Source organism: Peromyscus leucopus, chromosome 2, assembly GCF_004664715.2.
Source record: "Peromyscus leucopus breed LL Stock chromosome 2, UCI_PerLeu_2.1, whole genome shotgun sequence".
In the NCBI taxonomy this organism is placed as follows: Eukaryota; Metazoa; Chordata; class Mammalia; order Rodentia; family Cricetidae; genus Peromyscus; species Peromyscus leucopus.
In genome coordinates, this window is record NC_051064.1 from 118,679,553 (window position 1) to 118,705,893 (window position 26,341).

The 26,341-nt window shown below is 48.5% G+C and overlaps 1 protein-coding gene across 5 annotated transcripts in view; it reads right to left on the reverse strand.

The window, feature by feature from the left end:
• Nucleotides 1-8,567: 8,567 nt before the first annotated feature.
• The window catches only part of Rnf220 (ring finger protein 220), a 226,988-nt gene continuing 209,214 nt past the window's right edge, over nt 8,568-26,341 (reverse strand). For 3 of the 5 annotated variants that reach the window (XM_028893202.2, XM_028893203.2, XM_028893204.2), the window contains 9 exons: nt 23,897-23,940; nt 23,343-23,475; nt 15,471-15,567; nt 15,209-15,295; nt 15,056-15,111; nt 14,843-14,921; nt 10,417-10,525; nt 10,210-10,284; nt 8,568-9,522 (listed from right to left, as the gene is read on the reverse strand). In XM_028893202.2, coding sequence (XP_028749035.1) covers nt 9,451-9,522; nt 10,210-10,284; nt 10,417-10,525; nt 14,843-14,921; nt 15,056-15,111; nt 15,209-15,295; nt 15,471-15,567; nt 23,343-23,475; nt 23,897-23,940 — 752 coding nt within the window. In that variant the 3' untranslated portion in view covers nt 8,568-9,450. Of the gene's footprint in view, nt 9,523-10,209; nt 10,285-10,416; nt 10,526-14,842; nt 14,922-15,055; nt 15,112-15,208; nt 15,296-15,470; nt 15,568-23,342; nt 23,476-23,818; nt 23,941-26,341 lie in introns of all 5 variants that reach the window. The other 2 variants (XM_028893201.2, XM_037202863.1) reach the window with 1 other exon arrangement.

The window sequence follows — 26,341 nt, forward strand, 5'->3', positions numbered from 1 at the left end:
ATTGCAATAAACAAGGTCACCTAAAAAGGGATTGTAAACAGGGTGGTCCTAGAAACAAATTTTTTTTAAGGAATAATTCCAACATAATGTCCCTCCCTTCTGGATTATGCAGAAGGTATGGCAAAGGTAAACATTGGACTAACACATGTAGAGCCTTTACTGTCAGGGTACTACCTGAGGGGCTTCTCACAGCCTCCCAAGACAAATTTGGTTCAGTCCTTTCCTGTCACTCTGGAAGAAACTCCTTCCCAGAGCAATTAAAGAACTTAATGCCTATTGTAAAAAAACCACACTACTCTGAGTGATAGAACAGCTATAGAAGAGAGAACAAAAAATTTGGGAGAAACCATAAAGTGATTTTTTTGGCAAACTTCTATAAATGAACAAAGATCAAAATTAAAAACAGGAATGTTCTCATGGAAGGTCTTGTAGACACAGGTGCGGATGTAACAATAATTGCACCAGAATCTTGGCATCCAAATTGACTCTTCAGGAGGTAAATGTTCAACTTTTAGGGACTGGAACATTATCTGAAGTGAAACAGAGCATGAGATGGGTCAAATGTATATGGCCAGAAGGACAGAGAGGAAAATTAAAGCCATATGTGGCTAATATAGCTATGAATATATGGGGCCATAATTTGTTACAACAATGAAATACCCAGATTAACATTCCTCCAATCTTAGAAACTAGCATATGCTTCTGAGAAAAATGTTAGAAGATATTATAAAGAACAGTCACCAACCATCCAGATTGTACAAGAACAGCACAATAGCTACTGATCTTTCAAAGACACCAACAGCCCTACCTTTCATATGGTTAACAGACAAGCCTGTGTGGGTTCAGCAATGGCCTTTAACAACAGAGAAACTTCAGGTCTCAGAACAGCTGGTACGAGAGCCGTTAAGTGCTCAGCATATTGAAGAATCAACCAGCCCTTGGAATTCTTCTGTATTTGTTATTAAAAAGAAATCTGATAAATGGAGAATGGTAACAGACCTAAGAGCTATTAAAGGTAATTCAGCCAATGGGTTCTCTACAGTCTGGAATTCCTTTGCCTACTCTGTTACCTATATGGCCTCTTATAGTTATTGATTTAAAAGACTGTTTCTTCTCAATACCCTTACAAGAAGAAGACAGAGAAAAAATTGCCTTCATGGTGCCTACTTGAACTAATTCTTAGCCTGTTAAGAGATATCAATGGAAGGTTCTCCCACAGGGAATGTTAAATAGTCCAACCCCGTGCCAATATTTTGTATGACAGCCATTGGAAGTAATACGTAAACAATTTCCTTAATCTACAGTTTACCATTACATGGATGACATTTTACTAGCTGATTCAAATATAGATACTTTAGAAAGAATGTTTGAAGAAGTAAAGAAAATTTTGCCTTGTTTGGGATTACAAATTGCTCCTGAAAAGATACAAAGAGGAAATTCTATTAATTATTTAGGATATAAAATAGTTCTACAAAAAATTAGACCTCAAAAGGTGCAAATTAGGAGAGATCAATTATGGACTCAATGACTTTCAAAGATTATTAGGATACATTTCCAATCTACGAGCCACTATTGGTGTAAAAAATGATGAACTGAGTAATTTATTCAAAACCTTAGAGGGTGACAAGGACTTAAATAGTCCAAGAGAATTATCAGCTGAAGCTGAGAGAGAATTGGCTTTGGTGGAAAAAAAATACAGAATGCACATGTGGATTGTTTGGATCCAAAGCCTGATTGCATTTTGATTATTTTACCCTCTAAGCATTCTCCTACAGGAATTTTAATGCAGAGGGAAGATATTATATTGGAATGGATATTTCTTTCTTGTTTTCCCTTCCTTCCTTCCTTCCTTCCTTCCTTCCTTCCTTCCTTCCTTCCTTCCTTCCTTTTCTCTCTTTCTCTCTCTCTCTTTCTTTCTTTTTTTTGAGACAGGGTTTCTCTGTGTAGCTTTGCACCTTTCCTGGAACTCACTCTGTAGCCCAGGCTGGTCTCAAACTCACAGAGATCCGCCTGCTTCTGCTTCCCAAGTGCTGGGATTAAAGGTGTGAGCCACCACCGCCCGGCTGGAATGGATATTTCTACCAAATAAACAGAGTGAAAAACTAAAAATTTGTGTGGAAAAGATCTCTCAGTTGATTTTAAAAGAAAATTGAGACTTTGTCAATTAGCAGGAATAGACCCAGCAGATTTTTTTTTTTTTTTTTTTTTGTTTTTTGAGACAAAGTTTCTCTGTGTAGCTTTCTTTGCACCTTTCCTGAATTTTGCTCTGTAGACCAGGCTGGCCTCAAACTCACAGAGATCCACCTGGCTCTGCCTCCGGAGTGCTGGGATTAAAGGCATGTGCCACCACCACCTGGCCATCCAGCAGAAATTGTAGTGCCTTTAACTAATGATGAAATTTACAAATTATGGGCAGAAAGTGAACCTTGCCAAAAAGCTTGCAGTAATTTTTTGGGAGAGATTAACAACAAATATCCCAAAAGCAATAGAATTCAGCTTATAAAGAGAGCTAATTGGATCCTGACTCACATTGTATGGGAAACACCAATATCTGGAGCCCCTACATTTTATACAGATGCAAACCAAAAAGGAAAGGCAGGTTACAAATCAGAAAATGTAAGTAAAGTGGTTCAAAGTCCTTATAATTCTGTCCAAAAATAGGAATTATAGACTATTCTGATGATATTAATGGATTTTTTGGAAACTCTCAACATAGTTACTGACTCTCAGTATGCTGAAAGAGTGATATTATACATTGAAACTGCTGCATTTATCCCTGATGAGTCAGAATTAACTTCATTATTTATTCAGTTACAAGAAATAATCAGGAATAGGAATCATCTTATATAACTTACATCTGATTCCATATGGGTCTGCCAGGCCTTCTTGCACAAGGTAATGATGAGATCGATCAACTATTGATAGGAAATGTGCTGGAGGCCTCAGAATTTATTTAAAAACATCATGTCAATAGTAGGGGTTAAATTTTTTTTCCATAACCTGGCAACAAGCCAAGGAACTTATGAGGAAATATCCTACTTGTTCTTTATACAATCAAACTCCACTACCAGCAGGATATAACCCAAAGGGTACTCAGAGGAATGAAATCTGGCAGAAGGATGTGTTTTATTTTGTAGAATTTGGAAAATTGAAATATGTACACCACACCATTGATACTTATTCAGAATTTCAATGGGCAACTGCTCTGAGTTCCAAAAAGGCCGATTCTGTAATCATGCATTTGCTAGAAGTTATGACCATCATGGGTATACCTGTATAAATTAAAACTGACAATGCTCCAGCATATGTCTCTGGTAAAATGAAACAGTTTTTTGCTTATTACAATATAAAGCACATTACAGGTATACCACACAATTCCACAGGCCAAGCAGTCATAGATCAAATGGAACTCTAAAGGATATGCTAAATAAACAGAAAGGGGTAACAAAAAACCCAAGAAATTACGTAATGCTTTATTAACTTTTAATTTTCTCAATGCTAATGAGAAAGAAACAACAGCTGCAGAGAGACATTGGATGACAGAAAAAAAAAACTACAGAATTAAATCAGCCTGTATACTTTAAAGATGTGCCGACCTCAGAATGGAAACTACAATATGTGTTACATTGGGGATGAGGTTTTGCTTTTGTTTCCACGGGAGAAGAAAAGCTGTGGATACCATCAAAATTGATAGAGGTTCGATTTGAACAAGAGAGACCCCTTAATTAGAAGAGATGATAGTTCATCAACCAGCATGACCATCCAATTTAAACTAACTTATACCACTAACTAATGCTTTTCATTAGATCTGATATAACTTGCCAAAAGAGAAACTCCCCAAAGTTAGGGTTGGGAAGGGTTTTGTTTTTATCTTTCAGGAGAATGAAGGCTAAGGAATCTGAAGAACACTGGACAAATGAGACATCTGAAGAAAAAAGGACAAATCATCCAGAAAAAATGTCGCAAGAAAAAGAGTAAATTGGCCTATTGGTATATCACATATCTAACAGGATGAAATTTTGTAAGTCTTCCTAAATGTTTGTTTCTGCTGTTCTCTACAGACACATAATGCAAATGGTCTTTATGTAGTTCCAGTTTAATTAAAAATTAAAGCTGGAGTTGGAATGTGGCTCTCTACTTCTCTAAACCCAAGCATGCTTGTTAAAAGAAAATGCAAAATCTCTATATCATGTCAGACCTCATATGGGACAGAAGAAAAATCAAAATTAAGGATCTCATGATCCTTTGGTTTTATTTTGACCCTTTAAAATTTTTCTTAAGGTATGAATTTTAATCAACATTTATAAGATTAATATATATATTTTAAGCTTTTGTCATAATATTAACAGTCATATACAGTACTAACTAATTCTAGAAAAAAGGCTTCATCTAGCTTCCTGTACATGATTTTGGGCTTGAGTCTCTATCAGTTTTCTGCAGTGAACCATGACTACACCTAACAGTGACTTTGAAGTCTCCAAAAAGATGATGGGACCCCACAACAACAATTCCATCAGGACCATGATAATGCCATTAAGTTGACAAATATCACCCAAAGATCAGCTTTGGACTACAAACTGCTCAGGACAGTATCGAGATGGCTAGCTGAGACAATATCGAGATGGCTTGTAGCATACTCCAATCAGGACTTGATCATAATCCTAAATTTTCTTTGTGTCCCCATAAGATTAACAGCACCCCCAATTAGCAGAAAGTAATTTTAAGAACATGATGCCCACATTCCCAAGAGGTGGAGCCAGTGGTTTTTGGTTATTCAATGGGTTATGAATAATTGTCATTGTTTAGGATGGTTGGTTACAAGTTGTTAATTGATAATGGCCAAGAAAAAATCCATGCGGCTGGAGGAGACCCGAGCTCCCCCGCCCAGGTCCATCCCTGCTGCGATGCCCAGCCCTGCTGAGTGCCGGTACGGGCGAGCCATTCAGAAGCCTCAACTTGCCCGGGAAAAGATGTTCTAGGCAGAATAAACCTCCAGTGCCATGGGCTGGGTAAGGTGAGGAGGGGCTGGGAAGTGGGAGGGGGCTACAGAGGTCACCATTGAAGAGATGTGCACACCTCATCCCACAGAAGGCAGAAAGCAAGGCCTCCTTCCACAGAATGTTGCCGAGCCCTAAAGCAACATTCAATGTTAATGTTTTTAAATTCAAAGAAATGAAATAAATTGGCCCAATTATTATAAAAAAAACCCAAACAAAGGAGATTAGATTTAGGGTTCTTATTTGAAAAAAAGAAAAAGTAAAAAGAAACAAAAAGGCTATAGATAAGAGGCAGATTATTGAATTACTCTGAAAAGAAAAAAGAGAGAATATGGATAAGATAAATTGGTAGATTATTAAATCTATGTTTAAAAAGCAGCTACTAGTTTTAAATGTTTTACATTGGATTAGATTTTTGTATATTGTATACAAATTTTGTATATTGATACAAATTTGAGATTATTTTTGTTAGAACATACTGTACATGCATTTCTAATCTTGTTCAAGGTATTGTACCTATACAGCTCATTTAACAATGTAATGCAATTTTCTAGTCCTTGAAAGTTATTACCAACTATTTAGCAGATATATATTAGATAGATGTGTCATCTTCAAACACTTCAGAGAGCTACAGAATATGGCATTTAATATGTTTTAATAACATTCTTTTTTTATGACCATGAGACATGTCTGCTCCTTGAAACACCAATCTACTTAAGAGAAGATGATGGGCATCGAAGAAACTCCATATGGAGTTTACTTTCTTTGTGGCAAGTTAACCACTGCACAAGAAAGTGTCCTTCCCTCAACTGCTGACAGTATGCTACTGTCCAAATGGACAAGCAGAACACAAAAGGACTGTCGAACCTTGCCAAGATAAGGTAGGAAGGCCCTTCAGAAAATCCTGCTTCACAGATAAGTTTGTCAGATATGCTAGGCCTGTAGGCAGAAGATGGATGCCTCAACATTGCAGAGAAACCTTGGGTAACTGTCCAGGCAGCCAGTTGTTTCTGTCATTTCTCACATTTTTTGGAAGTCACATGTTTGTACTTCCTGCTAACTTAGGTGATATTTCCTTCTTGGGTCTCTGAGGGAATTGATGATTAGATAATTATAGTTTTCCTTGTTAATAAATTCAGAAAAGAAACTCACTAAAGAGGTGTAAAATGTGTAAGCTTGAAAGACATCAGAAGATAAGTTTTTGATTGGTAATACAAGTTAGGATGGAGCTGGTTGTTGGTGGTGCATGCCTTTAATCCCAGCACTCGGGAGGCAGAGCCAGGTGAATCTCGGAGTTCAAGGCCAGCAGCCTGGTTTACAAAGTGAGTTCCAAGACAGGCTCCAAAGCTACACAGAGAAACTCTGTCTTGGGGGGAAAAAAGTTAGGATAGAATGTGAATTAGGTACAACATTTTGGACTCACCAAAATTGGATAAATAATGGAGTATTTTCTCTGAATCTGTCAAATGTTAATGGACTGCACATTGTTAATGTAATTCTTGACTGTATGTATTATATATACTTATTGTCTATAGTTTTTCTTATATTAGTTATAACCTTTTATTATTTTAGACAAAAATAAAAAGGAGAAATGTAGTGATATATTGTATACCCTAATAAAGCTTGCCTGAGGATTAGAGGACAGAGTCAGCCACTAGATTAGACATAGAGGTCAGGCAGTGGTGGCACACACCTTTAATCCTAGCACTCAGGAGGCAGAGAGCCATCTGGATCTCTGTGAGTTCAAGGCCCCCTGGATTGACTCAGTCTAGGAGAGAAAACAGAGCCAGGCAGTGATGGCATACACCTTTAATCCCAGTACCAGGAAGCACACTTGCCTTTAATCCCAGGAAGTGATGTCTTGGTGGAGAAAGGTATATAAGTCATGAGGAGACAGGCTCTTTTTGGCTGAGGCCTTTTGGGTGAGGACTCAGAGGTTTTCAGTCCGAGGATTCGTGGAAACAGGATTGGCGAGGTGAGGTTGCCCGTGGCTTGCTCTGCTTCTCTGATCTTTCAGCTTTCACCCCAACGTCTGGTACCAGTTTTTTTTTTTTTTTATTATTATAAGGCCATTTAAGATTCTAACAATGAAGGAATTTGATGGCTGTGTATTTAAGAGGAAGACTGTGGAGAGCAGAAAGGCCGCTATGCTCAATAGGCTGTGTCTAGGAGGCCAGAACCAGGTTCGGGATTCAGGCTAAAATAACACCGTTTCCTAAAAGATGCTCCCACTGAGTACCTCCCGCAGGGAAGATGGCTTACCATAAGCTGTATCATCTTCTATGCTTTCAAAGTTTGGCAAGCAGTTTGAAACCTGTGGGTGGAAGGAGCCTCCTGATATTGTTTGAGCGATGGACCCCAAGTCTCCAGCAGCCAACTCTATTTGCCGGCCATCAAACCTCTGGTTCTCAGCTCCTTTTCTGAATTCTTGGAGATGTGGGTGCATTCCTAGCCATGGCCAACAGGTGGCAGTGTTGCCTGTGCCATGAGACAGCTTAGGGCATGCTTTGGTGACCGCCTGCACTAACGTTCTCTGTGCTCTCCGTTAGAGTACCTGGCTCCCGGGGTGGGGTAAGCAGCTGCCAAGGACCCACTGAGTCCAAGGCAGGGAAAGGGCGAGTAGATGTGATCTGGCTGCCCAGAATGGACCCCTGAAGCAGGTTACCTTTTCCCGGGCACCATCAAGGCTGCCGCTTCACTTCCCAGTGGAAGCCATGCAGTCTTGATTTCAAGCCCTAGCAGCTCTGCTCAGGATATTTGGTGCCACCAGGCACAGAGCATGAGGGCCATAAGGGCCTTTGCTGGGTTCCAACAAGGAGGTCGTCTTTGCTGGGTGCAAAGGGAGGCAGGAGCTGCCAACAGGACCTGATTTGTGCAGTACTGTGGGCACCCCAGAAGTGGGAATCTAAGACAAGGATTTGAGGAGGTGGGAGGCGGCTCTCGCTGTGAAAATGTGTCAAGGAGTTTGGATCCTGGCCTTCGAGTCTGAGCAACCATCTTCTCCTCAAGACATTGCTATGGTAAGGGCTCACCTATACCTCTGACCGCCTGCCTGGAAGGTGGCCAGTTCTTCCCTGGCGGTGGGGGACAGCAGAGCCGACTACCAAGGTGCCCCATGGGCAGTCCTGGCAGCCTAACAGTAGTTCTTTACATGGATCTAGCAGGAATTGTACCAGGCTACAGGGCACCAGGAAGCTCAGCAGGTGACCCAGGGCACATTTTAGGTGAGTGAAAGGGGCCGGAGCCCAGGCCCGTTCCCCTGTCTGCAGCTGCTTCTGCCCCAGGTTGGGGACTAGAGCGTCTATCCCGCCCTGTACCCCAAGCTCTGACCTCTTTTGTGATTAATGAGCTGACGATGCTCCATCGATAAGGAATTAACCTACAGCCCCTGCCTATCAATAGCTGGGAGCCCAGACCCCCAGCCCCACCCTCCCACACCTGCTGGGATGCTCCAGGGCCCCCACCATCCCTGCATGGCTCCACACCCCAGCATAAAGCTGCACAGAATGACCCTCCTAAGGGCCTCGGTCACCACCTTCCCATCAGCCCCTTTCACACACAGACGGCAGCTGGTTTATACTGGTTTAATCCATGTCAAATGTAGTTTACAAAGGGAAAGGACAAGTACCTTTGTATAGAATATACAGACACAGCATCACACCACAGGGCCCGAGGGAGGGCGAGGGAGACAGCGCTCCCCTGGGAGCACCGTTCTACTCCCAGGAGTTGCTCTCAACAGCAGGCGGGGCAGCCAGGCACCTCAGCCAGCCTGACTGCAGCCTCTGTTTCTGCTCGGTCCCTTTGTCCACCCTACCCCCCAGCTCCTCAAAATGAGCCCCATGAGCTAAGACTAAGGAGAGGATCATATCCCTTGGGGCACATGGCCCATGTCTGGGAGAAGAAATATACACCACTGAACACCGAGCACATGGAAAGGGAAAGGGGAGGGACGCCATGGGAGAGGGAAAGGCAGGCACCTTAAGAGATGGATGGGCCGAGCCCCCAGCCAGCCCTGAAGGGGGCACTGCTTCCAAGAGTCATTAAAAAAAATCATACAACCAAAGGGGAGGCGGTGGAGGGCAAAGTGTCCCATTTATACACAACATTGTAAACATACACAGTCTATATTACATGTGCTTCAGTCTGGTGTTTGCATGTCTGTCAGTCCGTCCAGGGGATGGATCTCAGGAGCCTTGCCCCGCTACCCCCCATCCCTACCTTCCTGCCCACACTGGAAATAGCCAAGAGAGGCATGGTCCTCAAGTTCAGAAGGAGCAAGCAGGAAGGGCTGCTCCACTCTGGCTCCGGAGTCCTATAGGTGTGTTTGGGTGTGTATGTGCATGTATGTACAGGGGAACTGTGTGCAATTATGTACAAAGGGAAGGGGGTCACGGTCACAGAGGCTGGGGCAGATGCGGCTGCTCGGGCCAGGCCGCTTGCCAGGACGGCTGGCTCACAAGTAGATCCTCCGCAGGTCTCCAGGCGCTGTGATGGTGTTGCACTGAGGACAGAGCTTCTTGGCACCCTGAGGAGAAGAGGGAGGGCTCTGTCAGACACAGGAGACCCGTGTCTGTGCACGGGAGCTCTGGGCCTGCAGCCATGTCTGCACCAGTGTGCTGGGACCTCCTTCTTGTCAGCCAGCCTGGGGAGGCATGGGCTGCCTCTGAGCAGGCAGACATGCTCCTGTGTTGGGGAGACGCCAGGATCAAACCGCCTGGCCAGCCCCGCAGCAGGAGCCCTGGTAATGAGAACAAGGCTGGGTCCAGCTGTGGCTGCCTCGGCCCTAACGAGATTACACGCGGCCTTTGATCAGGACACAGAGCCCACGTCCGGGCCTTTTATTGCTGTCTCCGGGCGACATTTTAATGGCTGCTCCTGAGCTAAGAACAGGGCAGGAGCAGAAGGAGCTTAGTAATGGGAGGGGGAGGGGCAGAGGCCCTGGTCTGGCTTACCCACCACCAGCCTCTTTCTGATCTGGGGTCTCAGCAATATACGTGATACGGGGCCGCCTCGGGGTGGGAAGAAAGTGAGTCCATGGAGGAGAACTGAATGGGCCCCAAGTGAGAGCGCAGACAAGGTATTCAACCTGGCGGGTGAATCCCTGACTCAGGTTCTTCCTTAACTCCCCCAAACAGGTGCAGCCCCAGATGTGAACATCTGGACAGTGCCTCTACCAGCTGCCCCCCCACTCCTCCGTTTTGTGCCACCTCACCAGAGTCCGCAGCCAGCACTCTTCACAGTGCACATGCCAACACTGGATGGACGTTAGGGGCATCGAGTAGGAGTCCTAGGGAGGAGGTGGCAGAGAAGGAGTCACTGAAGCAAGCTCACCCTCTGAGAGCCCAATGCAGCAGAGACCCTCCCCAACCCACAGGCCACTGGACCAAGGGCATGCATGCCTTGATTCCTTCCCACTCACCATGCAGATGAGGCATTTGTATCGGTCCCCCCGAGATAACTGCCGTTCCAGCTCCCTGACACGAGCCTTCAGGGCCTCAAATGTAGTTACAGCTGAGTCTTCTGTGATTCTGTAGAGACAATGGACAGTGGGGTAATGGTGGTGCTCACACAAGGAACCTCTTCTCAACATCTCTCCCTGCCAAGCTGAACTCAGTACTCGGCATGTCTACCTGACGAATGGCTAAGCCAGCGCCCTGGCAATCATCCCCTTTACTCATCTTCAAATGCCCTCAGCTTTCAAAGCCTGTCACCTCTTCCAGCTCCTCTGCATTCTCCACCCCTTCCCACTCTCACCACACACCATCATGCTGTGGCCCTTATATTTAAAAAACAAAACGACACAACTCAGCCCGGGTATGTTGGTGCATACCTTAATCCCACCACTTAGGAGGCAGAAGTGGGCAGCAGGCAGACCTCTGCGAGTTTGAGGCCAGCCTGGTCTACAAAGGGAGTTCTAGGCTAACCAGGGCTACACAGATCTTGTCTCAAAACAAAACAAACAGTCTCATGTAGCCCAGGCTAGCCTCAAGCTTTCTGTATAACTAAGGATAACCTTGAAAATTTAAAACTAAATCTTTAAATTTATTAAAAATTTTTATAATTTTTTTTTGGCCAGGCATGGTGTCACATACCTTTAATCCCAGCACTCAGGGAGGCAGAGGCAGGTGGATCTCTGAGTTTGAGGCTAGCCTGGTCTACACAGTGAGTTCCAGGACAACCAGGGCTACACAGAGAAACCCTGTCTTGAAAAAAACGAAAAAATTTCATTTTATGTGCATGGGTGTTGTGCCTGTGAAGGTTGGAAGAGGACATCAGATCCCCTGAAACTGGAGGTACAGATGGTTGTGAACTGCCATGTAGGAACTGATCCTGAGTCCTCTGGTAGAGTAGCCAGAACTCTTAATTGCTGGGCCATCTCTCCAACCCCCACCTGTTTCTTAAATTAACATTCAAAATATGAAGTTCCATTAGGGCATATTAAAAAGGTACTTCCTGCTCCTCCAGAGTGCTGAGATTACAGCCAGGGCTTCTCACATCCCAGCAGCTGAGACATACCTCCAGCCCCTCATCCTTCAGGTTCCTAAGGATCATCTTACTAACCCAAACCAACGCTTCTCTGCTGTAGTCCCTCCTCTGGCCCCTCTGCCAGCACCTGGCAGAACTTCCATTCTAAAGGCCAGTCCAGCCATTTATATTTCAGCATTTCAGGGTCTCCGTCAGGATTAGCTGCATCTCTCCTCAGTCATGTGCCACATCCTTATGCTATTCACAGAGTCTCCCCACTCCCCCGGCCTCTTCTCTGGGAAGCACTAGCCCTGCCTTATTGCTCAGGCTCCTCCCAGAGGCTCTCCCGAGGTTCTGTTCTGAACCCTTCACAGCAAGGGGTCATCTCCCCAGCAAGCCTGAGTTCCCTGAAGACAAAGGCTTGCTTGCTGAAAACATCTCCCAGTGACTGTTTACTAGTGGATGAGCCCTACTTGGGGTCATGTAAGCATGAGAAAGCATTTGCCAGTCCAACCTCCAGGGAAAAGAGAGATGTGGGACCTAACTATTCTAGGTAGTCTCAAGCCTGTGATTCAATTCCTGAAACACAAAACCAGCAGCACAGAGAAGAAGAATAGCTAGAATAATCTCAAAGATCTCCCTCCACCTGCCCCTCCGATCCCTCTGAAAAGCAACAGTACCAAGGAACACTCTAAGGAGAGAAATGCTTCCTGGATCAGAAGAAACAATGATACCAGGAATATGCCTTAGGGAATGACAGTATTAAACAAAACAGCTCAAGTTTATTAAGTACTTATTAACTGCCAGGTATTTTTACCGAGGAACTGATAATTATTTATACCTCCTAAACCTCTGTGAGAAGATGTTCGTTTCACATGTGAAGAAACCAGGGAGCCTGCCCAGACTGTGGCAGACCAAGGCCATCCTGCTTACAGGGAGAGGAGTCCCCTAGGCCAAGGTGGTAGAAAGGAAGAAGACCAAGCAGTCAAAAGTGAAAGGAGACTTCTCCAGCCAACAGCAGGAACTGGTTAAGTCATGAGCAAGCTGGGGTAGAGGTGCGGTATGACGGAACAGGGGAGGTTTAGAAGATGCATTCCACCAGGACTGGACTGTGGTAGTGGAGGTTTAGGTGGACCACACAGTCATGGTGTGGGAACGGACAGTACTCTGGAGTGAGGGGGACATTGGGCTAGCACGGGGGCAATGTGTTCACAAAAGTGCAGAGCTTAATGTATTTGCTCTGCCCACGACCTTGGCTATAAGGCCTGAAGGAGGAGAGGAGGAGTCACATGGTCCCTTCCTCCTTTTATTTATTTATTTTGTCCCCGGATTGGACTCTGGACCACCTGGGAATTGAACCCGGTTCCTCTGGAACATTAGTCAGTGTCATGTACGAAGGCAAGGAGCACTGCCTCCTTTGGGCTGTGTGGTTCAAGGTCATGGGCAGAGCAAATACCACTACAACTTACAGGTGGTCTGTGACTACTGGACACAATGGTCAGAAGGAAATATAGGGACGGTCATGGGAACATGTTTATTGTTTTATGCTTTTGAGATGGTGTCTCATTACATACCTCAGGCTAACTTCAAATTTACTATGTAGTTAAGACTAGCCTCAAACCCATAATCCTCTTTTCTCAGCCTTTGGAGTGTTGAGATTACAGGAATGTACCACCATGCCCAGCTAGCTGGTAGGAGTAACATTTCATGTACAACAAATTTCAATCTCTAATTTTTTTTAGGATATCAGCAGCAATGCAGAATGTGACTCCCTAGTGGCTGGCATGATGGGCCCATAATTACCCACCCCACGCCCCCAGAGATAGTGAAAAGGCTGTTGCCAGCTCTTTTGGTGCTGGAGGTTCGCTGGAACCCCTTGTTCCGTCTCAGACTCTGGGAAGTCTTCACCCACTTCTCCCTCCTTGGCACCTACACCGCTGGCTTCTTCTCTGGCATCCGCTCAGTGCTCTCTGTGCCATCCCCAGCTGGACTGTTAGTGAATTCTCGACATGGATGGGCTCTTCCCCTTCCCTGGATATCACATGGACCTCGGGCTGGAACCCGTACTTTGTGAACTAGGATGTCATGGGGACCGAAGAGCATCAATCCCGGTGGATCGAGACCCAATGGAGATCTCTGGATAGCCGCAGTCAGTCTCCACCTTGTCCTAGAGTGCCCCACCTACTGGAGTCTGTGCTCACACAGGTGGGACAGAAATGCTGGCTTCCCCTAGCCTTGGGTGGGTAGCACCTCATGGATGGCCACTGGCTCTGGCCCCTACCTCCCCTTGGGCGCCATCCTTGATTAATGATCTTGTCTTTCTGATTTATGAGCAGCCCCTCCAGACGAGGGTAGGCGCCCCTTACAGCCCCGCCCGCCCCGCTCAGCTGGAGTAGGAGAGAATTATTAAATAAACATCCATACGTCACCCCCCCTCCCTAAGCTGGTTACACCGAATCCGTATGGCCCGCTCCGGCGCTGACACGGAGCAGCTGCGGTGATTCATGGGCAGCCGGGCCCTGCGCTGCGGCCCATACATCATGCCAGCAGCACTTGCGGCCCCGGCCGAGATAAACTGATCAAGCACAACGGGCTGGAATGAATTTATGACAACACAAAATGGAGGGAAACAAATGGGAGGTGACCCAGGCCACCGACCCAGCCCTGCACTGGCCTGCAAGCCACTCTTCTGGCAGGAGGCAAGATGGAACACTGGCCCTAGAATGAAGAGGATACCTTTTAACCCCAGGCAACCTAGCCTCCAGCTGGAGGGAGGGGTAGGTGCAGGGAGATAAGCAATGACCAATGGCAGCCACTCCAGGCAGCCAGACTGGACAATAGCACCTCCTGAGGCCAGTATTGGCCTTTCTCGGCTTCTGAAAAGGCAGCAGGATGGCCAGCTGATAGCAAATCCTGTGGCGCTGTCCAGCAGCCCCGGGTAAAGTAACAATGGATCTCCTTTTCCCCTGCTGGAGAACTCTGGCCAAAAATTCCTACTGGAAGTGATGAGACCCAATGCTCCTGCCTAAAACCTGCTGCAAGCGCCACCCGGGACAAGAAAAATGAAACCAATTTAGCTCCCGATTAAGAAACAGAAACTGGAGATGAATCAAGTGCACTGGCTGGGCTGGGTGGCCATACATCACATTCCACGGGTGGGGGCAGCTACAGCGGGCAGGGAAGCACTGCTTCTCTCTCCACCAAGGCTCCCAGGGCCATGGCCCAGTGATCAATTCACAGAGTCACGCTTAGCACCAGCTGGGCTCCACTGCCGGCTGTGTGCCCAGGGTAGCAGGACTGAGCTATACCCGGAGGGCCAGAGCCCTGGCAGCAGAGCTCCCTGCCAGCCAAGGGCCACTCTCCCAGCCAGCCACACCTACTTCTCAATGTCGCTGTTCTTGCAGGTCTTCTGCATGGCCTCCTGCTTGCTGCTTTCACCATTGCTGGTGGATGGCATCTCTGTAGGGACAAAAGTGCAACTCATACTCTGGCCAGGTGAGCAGCACAACTGAGGGCTTGGGATTCAGACAGTCACCACCATCTAAAGATGTCCTCCCCCAACCTCAATCCTGCTAATCTGGGTCGGGACTTACCATCGCTGGCCCATTTAGAGAACTCAGGTGTGATGCGGGTGCTGGGGGGGCCGCCACTAGAGGAAGGAAGGAGAAAGAACAAAGTCAGGACAGCTGAGCCCAGCCTGCAGAGATCCCGCCACAGAAACTGCCCAGGCCTTTGCCCACACTTGCTTTAGGACTGCGCCCCGGAGTGCCTCTCTCTCCTTGGCTTCACCAGGCTCTTCTCCTGTACAAGGGATGACATCGGCCTCTGTGTATCTGGCATGGTGGTCAAGGACAGTAGATCCAAGATTGCGGTAGGCCACAAGGGCTCTGAATCTTAGGGGCACCCCTGTCCCCCAAAGCTGAGACTAGCTCCAGGAGCATGATCAAGTTTTAGAGGCACTAGCTACTTTTGGTATTGGTGGCTTGCCCCACTGGACCCCAAGGATACTGCGGTTTCCCATACTCCAGAGTGTCATCTCCATCCACATCCAGGTCTGCATCACTGTCGGGGTTCTCTCTGCCACTGCACATGACGAAGCCAGAGCCTGTGGGAAGAAGAGTGTAAGAAGGGCAATAAGCCAAGAACTAGGCCAAGGGTGCCCCTGCTGCTGCTTCTAGGTAGGATTTAGGTCTTTTTCTTTCCTTCCTTTCTTTCTTTCTTTATTTTTTTTTTATTTGTTTGTTTTTGAGACAGGGTTTCTCTGTGTAACAGCCCTGGCTGTCTTGGAACTCACTATGCAGACCAGGCTGGCCTTGAACTCAGAGAGCTACTTGTCTGCCTCTCAAGTGCTGGGATTAAAGGCGTGCACCACCACCATCTAGCAACCCTCAGATATTTCTGACTCTATTTCTGTCCCTCTCCCTCACCTTTTAGCGTACTGCATGCTGCTCCAGGTTGTTTCTGTTTATAAACTGGCACAATCATACACTAGGTCAGGTCCTTAGAGGCTATAACCGGCCTCCTATACACCAGTTTTCCAGTTCCAGAAGAGCAGAAAGAGGGTAGAGAAACTCAGGTCCAAAGGGTCACTCTCGAACAGGACCTGAGACTTTCTCTCACTGTCCAGCCTGAGGTCCATCAGAGGAGAAAAGGCTGGCTAAAGCCAGTCAGAGTCACAGAGTAGGACCCCCTAGCCAACATCCTGATTTGGACCACTAGGTCCTTTGCCAGCAAAAACACCAGGCAGCTGTTCAAATATTTGGTGTCTGAAGCGCCTGACATTAATTATTCATCTCCACCTCACACAGCTCAGATTCCTGGACAAGTGCAGTTAGAAAGGGATTAGAAAGGGACAGACAAGGGAGGCTCGGCATGCACACCTGCCTCTCAGAGCAGTCACGAAGACAGCTAGGCTGGCCAGGGCAGGCTGAGGGCCAGACAGTCTGCTGATCCCTAGGGGGCATTTGGCCCAAGCAAAGGCAGACTCTTGGCTAACGTAAAGGGTGAGCTACCAAGGCTTCACCAAGCCCACTCCATATGCCAGGTGGTCTCTGACCCCAGAACTACACTTCCTGACAGGCCAAGGTCAGAGACCAAAGAGCTGTCCCCACATCTTTGTCCTAGTGGATCTTAGGTGACATCTTACTAGCCAGATCAGCAGCTCTATCAGGGACAAAAGAAAATGAAGGACTCTGCCCAAAGGACCAGCAGAGGAATCTTTTGCATCAAGGAAGAAGCTTAGAGCTCTGCCCAGCGATCTCAGAAGTGTCTGCTTCCTGCCTCATCCCACTTAACCACACAGTCTGACTCCAGAAGCACCAGGGCCACTGCATGCACAAGTCTAGGCTGCCCAGTCTGGTCGGTGGAGTCTCCATGTTTCCACCCTGTGTGTGCAGACTGACAACAGAGCTACTGACTTCACTCAGGCCGACCATTCATCAGGATTCACTTTCAAGCAGTACCCGCTTCCCGACTCATCTCTCTTACCCCTTCAGTCTAAGGTCTGAGATCCCATCCATCCACCCTGAGGCTAGCCAGTGCCTAGGATCTACCTTTCCTGACAGTCCTCATTTGGCACATCCCCAGAGGGACTGACACACTTGAGGCAGCAGGCAGGTCAGCAGCAGAGCCATTAAGCTGAGAAAACACCAAGTTACAGCTCTGTCTCCTATTCACAGCCAGGTGTCCTGACAAGCAATTCCCACCCCGAGGGTGAGTGGCACCTCTATAAACCCTCTGACAGTTTGGGAGACAAACTCCGCCATCAATCAGAATGTAGCTATCAGGTTCATTTACAGCCCGCACCCCACAAGCCCTGCCAAACCTTGCCAGCCCCCACTCCCAAGCGCACACAGCTCAGCAGCAGCCTCATATTCCCTGCTCAGCCTAGCCTACCCCTGCCTTGTGGGTGGGGAAAATGAAAGCTCTTTAGTACACCTCTGGGCCCAGTGTGGCTCCCTTGGCTAAACAGAGCAACCAAAGCTGCCAGGAAGCCCCAACAGGTGAAGCAGCCCAGGGACCTGAAGTATTTTCCTCTTGGCTAAAGGAATGAATGATCTTTCACCTCCAATATTCTTTCGACCGTTTGGAGGTCATCCTGTCTGGCCTGGTATGAACATTTCAGGATCGGGTCCCATTCTCCAGGTGCTCTGAGTGATAACTTCCTCAGGTACTGACACATATCTGTCCCTTCCTTGATGTCCATCCCAGCTCTTTTACAACTCTAAGATTGTATTTATTGTATGCTACTGTTCCTCACCAGACTGGAACCTTCCAGGCTCCCGGGCCTGACTTCCAGCATCATCCATCCACACAGCACACTGCAGCATTACTTACTGGCTCAATACTGCCAATACTGCTCCATGTCTTATGAACCCTGCACCAGAAGGAAGGCCAGGCCTGGTTGATTAGCGTCCAGAGAAAACTACCAGGAGTCTCACCCCAGTCTGACAGCAACCTTCTGTTCCTCCGACTGGGCTGGGGCAAAGAGGGGGGCATGGCACATCTTGTTAGCTAAGGAAAAAAAAAGGCCTTCCTGCCTCTGGCCTGAGCAGTCTCCTCCGACACTGATCCTATCCCCCAGCTGAGACAGATGTGGGGAACCGCTCCCTATCCCCACAGGTGTTCCAAGCAGGCTGCCACCACCAATTTCACTCTGGTACTTGCCCCAACCTGCTCCAACCTCCTTCCCAGCACATTAAACTTTATTTTCTTAATGAAATGTCACTTGCTGACTTCTGGCAGAATCATAATAAAAAGAAACGGCCATAAAGCCGTTTTTATGCCGAAAGCACCCTTGCCAGCTTGCCCCCCTCCTCAATCTTGGAGAGGAAGGCTTCACAGTCATTTTATGTTCTCAGCTGCTGGAATATCCCAAGCCAGTACTCAGAGGCAAGATGGCACAGACATCCCCTTTCCAAGTCTCTGGCCTCTCTTCCATGTGGCTCTGGGAAGAGCAGCCAAGCTGCTGCTCCTGCTGCTGCTGCTGCTCCTGCTGTGCGGGAGACAACTGGGTCCCTAGGACCTCCAAGATGATCCAGAACAGCTCCCAATCACCAGGGAGGCTCCTCTGCTATGGTTCTGCTCCAGATGAAAAGGACAAAATGGCTGACAAGCTAAGTCTGACGGTCAACAGTGGCTGGCAGAGTTCCCTTCCCTCCAGTGAATGCTTAGAACACAGTGGGAGAGGGCTAAGTGCACAGATGACATCAAGTCTAAATCTTATGAAAATGACCCTTCTCCCATAAACTCATTTCTTCCTGGACCACTGAGTGTGTGTGTGTGTGTGTGGGGGAAATCAGTGTTAATTTAATCAATTGATCAATGATCGATTGAGAAACTGGAGATGCCCGTTTACCGGGGCAGTAACATCCTGGAACCCGAAACCACAGAAAAGGAACACCACTGATTTCCTCACCTGCTGCTCCCAACCAAACTAGAGCCTGGGGAGAGAGCAAAGTCTCGGGACCTTCCAGAGCCCAGTGCTCGCTTGCCCACAGAAGGGCAGGGGCAGCAGCTTCCGGGAGTTTTACACTGGAATTAGTTACAGATGCAGTTACGGTGTCTTGTGTAAACGCCATCGATTGGGGAGCTGACAGTCTGGGGAGCTGCGATGCGGGACAATCAATCGGCCTGCAGTGTCACCTGCCACCTCGCTGAACAGTTGACAATGCAATTATCCAGTGTGGAGGCAGGGAGTTGGCGTGTGTCAAACGCACTTAGCCACTTTCCGGGCCTTCTCGATAACGCGTTTCACTGCCTCACGTCAGGAGAGTCGCACAGAGACAGACGCCGACGTTTAAAACCATTGATACTTGCTCTGTCTGCCTGCACTCCCCTGTTTCAGCTTAACAATTGTGTTCCAAAAGGTGATTAAATCCTGTCCACTGCCACCGGGGACAGAAGCAGCCTTGCTCCTGGCCACACCCCTCCCACCAGGCAGCCATCATAACTGCAGCTGGGGAGTCAGAAGGCAGTACCTTCTGTTCCAACCCTGTCTGCAGGGGTACACTGCTCCAACCCTGTCTGCAGGGGTACACTGCTCCAACCCTGTCTGCAGGGGTACACTGCTCCCAAACCTGTTGCGGACAGGTCTAGAGAGCACAGTGGCAATTGGGACATCTTTATCAACTGGGGTCCCCCTCTTGGCCCATGCCTGTGGATTTACCTTCCACATTCTTGCCTCGGAACTTGTTCAGTTTTGTCAACAGTTGTTTCAGAGAGCTGTGCTAAAACTGCCTCTCCTTGTTCTCTCCCGATTCTTTTCTCTCCAGGTTAGTTAGAAACAGCCTAGATCAGGAAACTAGGGACTCAGGAAAGATGGTACTTGAGGCAGGACAGAAGCCCTTCACAACTCACTGTCTTAGCATCCTCCTTCTCCCAACTCCACAGCTCTGGCTGGTCTGGAACCCGCTATGTGAACCAAGCTGGCCTCGGAAGCAGAGATCCACTTTCCTCTGGCCCAGGAGCGATAGGATAAGTAAGTGCAGCACCAGATCAGGCCTACTCCACCTGTTCGGAAGGGCCTTTGTGCTGCATTCCTTCAGGGCGTCAGCTAGGGCTCAGAGACAAAGGTGCAGGGCGACACTTTCCAGCTCCCTCAGAAATGCCTCATCTCCCCACTCCTGGCCTACAACATCAGCCGCTTGATTTGAAACCAATCTTTTCCATGTTCTTTGTCCAGACTGTCCCTTCTAGATGGACTAAGCTCTGGCTTCCCTGAATCCAGACAAGTGAATTCTCACTGCCAATACAGGGGAGGACTTAGAGCCCAGCAGCCCACACCTTTTTCTAAGACATAGAGGAGGGAAGAAGAGGAAGAGCAGGCTAGGACTCATTAGTCACATGTCTCCTTGACTATGAAGGACACAGAGTCAGGCTTATCCCAAGGGCTGCTTCCTTTGGGGCCCGTTTCTCCAGCCTGGAAAGACACCTACTCTCCTAAGTCTGGCAGAGTATCCCAGAAAAGCATTTTCCACCCTAACTGTAGGTATCGTTAGGTGAAGACTAGGCCCTGGGTACTACCCACATGCAAACAGCACTAGCAGTCGGAAACTCTCAGGTGTCATGTGAGCAATCAGCAGCTGAGGTGCACATCCCGAAAGCGCTGCTCGACTGAGCCGTCAGAATGCACCAAAAATGACTGTTACTCTCTAGCAGCTGTTAGCTATTTCCTCCGGTTTTGTTGGTTTGTTTGTTTAATTATTTGTATTGGGAGGCAGAGGCAGGTGAACCTCTGTGAGGCTGAGGCCAGTCTGGTCTACATAGTGAGTTCCAGGCCAGCTGGGACTACATAATAAGACCTTGTCTCTAAATAAATACCCATCTACTTGTAGCTGGACATCTCCTGGAGGTTCTCTTGTCCTCTTCCTTTTGTCCTGAGACATTCATTCCAAGCATTCTCGGGACGGAGACATCTGAGCCTCCTTGTCCTTAACCTCAAGCCCCCACCCTCACGGCCTGTCCTTCTTCTAAACAAGCGTCCTCACCAAGACTCTTGTTTGACCACTGCCTTCCACAGGAGATACATCAAGGCAGCTGATGGACCCATGTAGGAAGCTTTGTCGAGGATGACGAAGGGACCGAGTCTGGGAGGAGGGACAGGAGAACGAAGAGACACAGGGACTCATCACAGTTCTTCCATTCTTTCATATCTAACAAGGGGAGCAATCTCTGTCTTGTCAGCACGCACAGTGCAGCTTAAATGGGCCTCACCGCTCGCCTGCTCATCCTGCCTCTGCCTCCCTCTCTGAAGTCGGCTGGGCAGCTTCTTCAGCTGGCGTTATCACTCCCTCTAACCGGTCTTGGCAGGCAATCTAATTCCTCCTGAAAAGGTCACCGCCATTTTAACTGCCTTTCAATCACATTAAGCAGGAGCTGCCCAGCTTGCGGCCCAGCCCGCCCGGCGGGCGATCAATGCACTGCACTGACACCAGCCGCCTGGCAGGGCCACACCCAACCCCCCAAGAGTTGGGCCTATTGGTCCTGGCCAGGGAGGGCAGGCTGACAGATGGCCAGCTTTTGCAGATGGGTTTCAGGGGCAGAGGCAGTCAGGATCAGCCAGGGCCTCTCTTTGATAGCCCCCTCCCACTGAGGAGGCTCAGCCTCCATCGCTCTACTCTCTGCTTCGTGGCCCCCGCTGATCTCGCTGTAAAACAGCCTTTCAAGTCAGCCTGTCTTTTGACTGCACTAAGCTGTTTAAGAGGCGGCAGCAGCTTCTATCAGGAAAGCTGGAGCAATTCTCTGCAGATAAAGGCACCTCCGGCCCCATTCCCTCTTCAAGTCTCACTCTCATTCTCGCTCTCCAAATCGCTCAAAGAAAAGCCCTCTTTGAACTCTCCTCAGGAATTCTTGAAAGGAACAACCTCACAGTGTAAACACACCCGGAAAAATGATCCCCACCCGAGGCCTAAGAGCTTCCCACACCCAGCTGCTGGTGCATCCCAGGCAGAGGGACTTCGCTGAAGCAGCAGGCTCTGTGCGGCCTGACCCACTCCAGCACTCCAGGAGCGCCCAAGAGCCACCAGGTCCCCTCCTGTGCCAAGAAACCTAAGAAACTACCGCGGCAGTTGGTGTGCACAGTCACAGTTGATAACAAGGCTAACCTAGAACAGCTTTCCAGAACCGGCAGCAGGGACTGCCTTCAACACCTACACACACGTCAGTACCCACGGGCATAATTCTCTACTGTCCATTCTTGCAAGGCTTCAGATCCATAGAGCTCCAGCACATAACCGCTCTGCGAAATGACAACTAAGACCGTCCATCTCAGACTTGGGGGAAATGGTTTGTTTGTTTTTTGAACCCCTTGATTTTCCAACCTGGCTTGCCCGGAGGCATAATGACCCATCTGCTCTGCATGGCACTGCAGACTGATCTCAGCGTGAGCCCAGGTGTTGTGGCTCTAAGGAAGCAAAGGCCCTCTTTGAGGCTGCTGTGAGAGTCCCCAGGGAGCAGACATACACAGTGGCACTCCCAAGGGTGGTACCCAGACACAGGAGGCAGATGGGATGCAGCCTGGCCCCCTTATTGACCACAAACTGCAGTGCCAGCTGTGTTTCTACAGAGAAAGAGGAAAGAGCTAAAAGCCAAGAGCAGCTGCCTCCTTCCCTTGCCCACGGCAGGAGACTTTGATAAGAAAGAGGACACTGACCCTGGGCACCCAACCAATTCTTCCATCTCTTCAAGGAGGCCTACCCTTGTCTTAGGAACTAGGAAGGCAGCAGAGATGAGCAGGGCCCTGCAGACTCTTCTGCAACAATTGGGGAGAGCCCAGGGGAAGCAGGGAGCAGCTGAGCCCGGGCCCCTCTTGCTTCAGGGCAGAGGGCGCCCTGGGAGAAGAGATGGGATCAGAGCTAAAATTAGATTTACCAATGAAGCTCATGGGAGGTCAAATTTTGCCATAACTCACTCTCTCCTCTGTAACTGATTTCCCTGACATAGAGCTGAGGAGGAGAAGGAGGAGGAGGAGGAGGAGGAGGAGGAGGAAAATCCAATGTGTTTGCCTAGAAGCCCTGAGGGCCCCTAGTGCTGGAGGTGTACAGCAGGTTGCTGGATTCTCATTTATCAGCCTTAAGAGGGATGGAGTGATAAATGCATAACCGTCCCTTTAATATTTTATGCAGGTGCTAACGCGGCTTGGCTGTCACCTTCAATGCATCACCCGAGGCTGAGAGCCCCCTCGTCATTGCTAGCTTGCAGCCTCACAATTCCATTTCCCCACCCAAATACATCCACTTTAATATGCACATCACAGGCAGGCAGCACGGTCACAAAGGAGCCCCACCAGCAGCAGTTCCCACGTGGTGGAAATGATGCCCAGCTACCCGCAGTGACCTGGTCACCAGAGTGCCACTGCCCAAGTCATCAGCTGCTTTATACCTCGGAAGCCGCCTTCCAGGAGTGTGGTGGCCCGTATCCGCTTCTGCCCACACCACTCATACTCCTCAAAGCGGTTGCTGTTCTCATGCTCCATGTCCACAGCATCTTCCTCAGCCACGCAGGAGCCTTCCCTCTGTGAAGAGCAGAGCAGGATCATGCAGAGCCCAGGCCATCCCTACCTACTCCCAGAGCCTGCAGGGAAGGCACAGCCTTAGCCCCGCTGTGGGATGCCAAATGGACTCCCTTGAAACACAACCAATATGGAAATCAAAGACCTGGGCCTCTTCCCCACCACTGTCCACAGGAGCCCGAACAGGGAATAAGTGGAAATGAAAGCAAAAGGGAGAGGCAAAGAGCAGAGAGAAGAAGCTGCTGAGACCACATGGAGACCCCAGGAGCCCAGAGATTCAGAGCAGTCAGCAGCAGTCAGGGAAGGGAGGAGGAGGAAGGAAGGTGGGTGGCCACGGCCCCTCTACCTTAGAAAGGCAATGCTCCACATGCCTACTCATCTCCTGCTCCGATCCTGCCAGGGGGCGGTTGCACAGGGGACATACCTGCCCTTCATCTTGCTTCCTCCGTTTCATTTTCCCAATCCGAGCTGCATGGAGAAACAGAAAATAAAGAACAGAATAAGCTGCTGGCCACTGTGGCTCTGTAGTTCAGTGCCCCGGTGGGGCCGACACATCCTGCCCTGCTACCAGCCATTAGCCTTTCTGTGCAGTGCCTGATGTAGCCCTCGTTCTTCAGTGCCTCCTGCTCCTCCGGGCCCCAGCCTTGCTCCTTGGCTTGCTCCTTGGCTTGCTCCTTGGTGGGCCACAAGTGCCTCAAGAGCAACTACCCTCCCTAGCTGCAGTGCCCAATGAGCCCAGCAGGCGGAGAAACTCCCTGTAGCTAGGTATGTCTCCAGAAAACCAAACCCAGAGACTTACTCACTGGTGTTTGGAACTACAGCTCCAAAGGGTTTCTTGGTTAGAATCCCAGGCTATTTATTCCAAGACTTGATTTGATCTATTGTTTACTCACCCTTTAGAAACTTTTGTTCCAGGGCCAAGTGCCCCAAGTATGGCACCTAGTATACCGCTTAAGATCATGCCAAGAGTAGTATCTCTGAGGTCTCCTTTCCCATTTCACAGGAAAGGAGACTGAGGGGCAGTTGTAAAAGTATAGAGGGTCTGGGTTAGACCTTGGGCAGCAGGTCAGGATACCAGAAGAGGGCAGGCCTCACGGTTCTTACCCAAACCTGTCCCATCATCTCTAATCAGTACAGAGGGCTGGCAGGCCCCAGAGCAGAGGTCTGTCTGCCATGCTGTCCCAAAGGGGCTCAGTTCCAAAGCGCACACTGCAAGCCCACGGCACTGCTAATTAATGCTGAGAGATGCAATCATTTCTAATTAGCTCAGTAATCCTTCTCGGCAGCCTCCTGTCACCAAGGCAGGAAGAGGTCAAAACAAGAGACTCTTTCCTTTTGCCTCTCCCAGAATGCAACAGCAGGTCAAGTGATGACCACTTTGAGACCAGACTGATGGGGGAGGGTAAGGGGCTTGTCAAGGAGGGAAAGGCTTTCTACTGAAGGGCCAGGAAGAACTCGCTTAGGTATGCTGACCCTGATGGAGAATTCGTGAATACAGTAGGGGAGGGAAACACAGGTGAGCGTTCATATGCTACAGGTCAGGGTCTCTACGCTATGTTGGTCTCAGAGCCAGTACCTCATGAAAGGACGGACGCTCACTAACATCTACATTTGAAGCAAAGGTTGTCTTCCCACTTTTTGTTTGTTTGGAGACAGGGTTTCTCTATGTAGCCTTGGCTGTCCTGGAACTCACTCTGTAGATCAGGCTGGCTTCCAAATCACAAAGATCCACCTGCCTCTTGAGTGCTGGGATTAAAGGTATGTACCACCACACCTGGCTTGTCTTCCCACATTTTAACAAATGAAGAAACCTTATAAAGGAACAAGCCTAAGTACTCAACAAGTATCAAAGGCAAAATAAGGAACCAGGCCTGAGGGACAATTGTAAAAGTATAGAGGGTCTGGGTTAGACCTTGGGCAGCCAGGTCAGGATACCAGAAGAGGGGCAAGTGAGACTGATCCCATGAGTTCGCTAGGTTTCCAGCCTCTCTGCCTGTGGAGGATCTGAGGTTGGGAGTGTCTCGAACTGCAGGAACAGTAGCCCCAGAAAGAGCAAAAGCAAAGGGAAATTTACCAGCCTACATGAACTGCATGTGGGATTTCAGAACCTAGGTCTAACTCATCTCTGCAATTCCCTGTGTTTCTACTATAGAGATGTGACTGTATTCTGGGTCCTTTGTGCATATAGATCCAGACCCCTGCTTTGTTGATCTAATCCTTGGAATTTCAGGCTCAGACAGGCTTTGACACCAGAGCTAGGGAGAAAGAAAATATGCAGGACATCAGAAAGGAATTGGGTAAAGGCTCCTAAAAGATATTGGAAATGTAGTGTGGAGCAGTGTGCCAATAGAGGTCCGGCACATTCTTGCCAAATCTGAAGGCACCTCCCTGGGTAAGAAGAGGATGACTACTGATGATTTGGTAAAATCCAATAACTGAATGGGTATGGTGGCTCAATGCCTGTGATCCTACTACTATGAGGCTGAGGTTGAAGGCTAGCCTGGGCTATATGGGGGTGCCCTCACCTCCAAACAAAATCAAGACAAGAAGATTTGATTACTGAATAAAGAAATGACTGAGCACGATACTGCTAGATGTTCTCTTTGCCCAGGACACCTAGGCCAGCAGAGGAATCCTTACAGCCCCAGAAATCTACCCTGACCACCCAGCTTCACCTGCGAATTACCAGGCAAGCAAGGAGGGTCTGGCTTTCCCTCAGCCACTCCTCTAAGTCCTGAACAAGTTTTCCACAGTGGGGCAGGGTGTTTAGTTCTGTCCTTGAAGCTTCCTCTGAGTCAAAGCATTTGACATGGTTGCGGCAGCAAAGGTTTTAGGGAAAAGCAGACTTTAATCATGGCTCTGCTACACC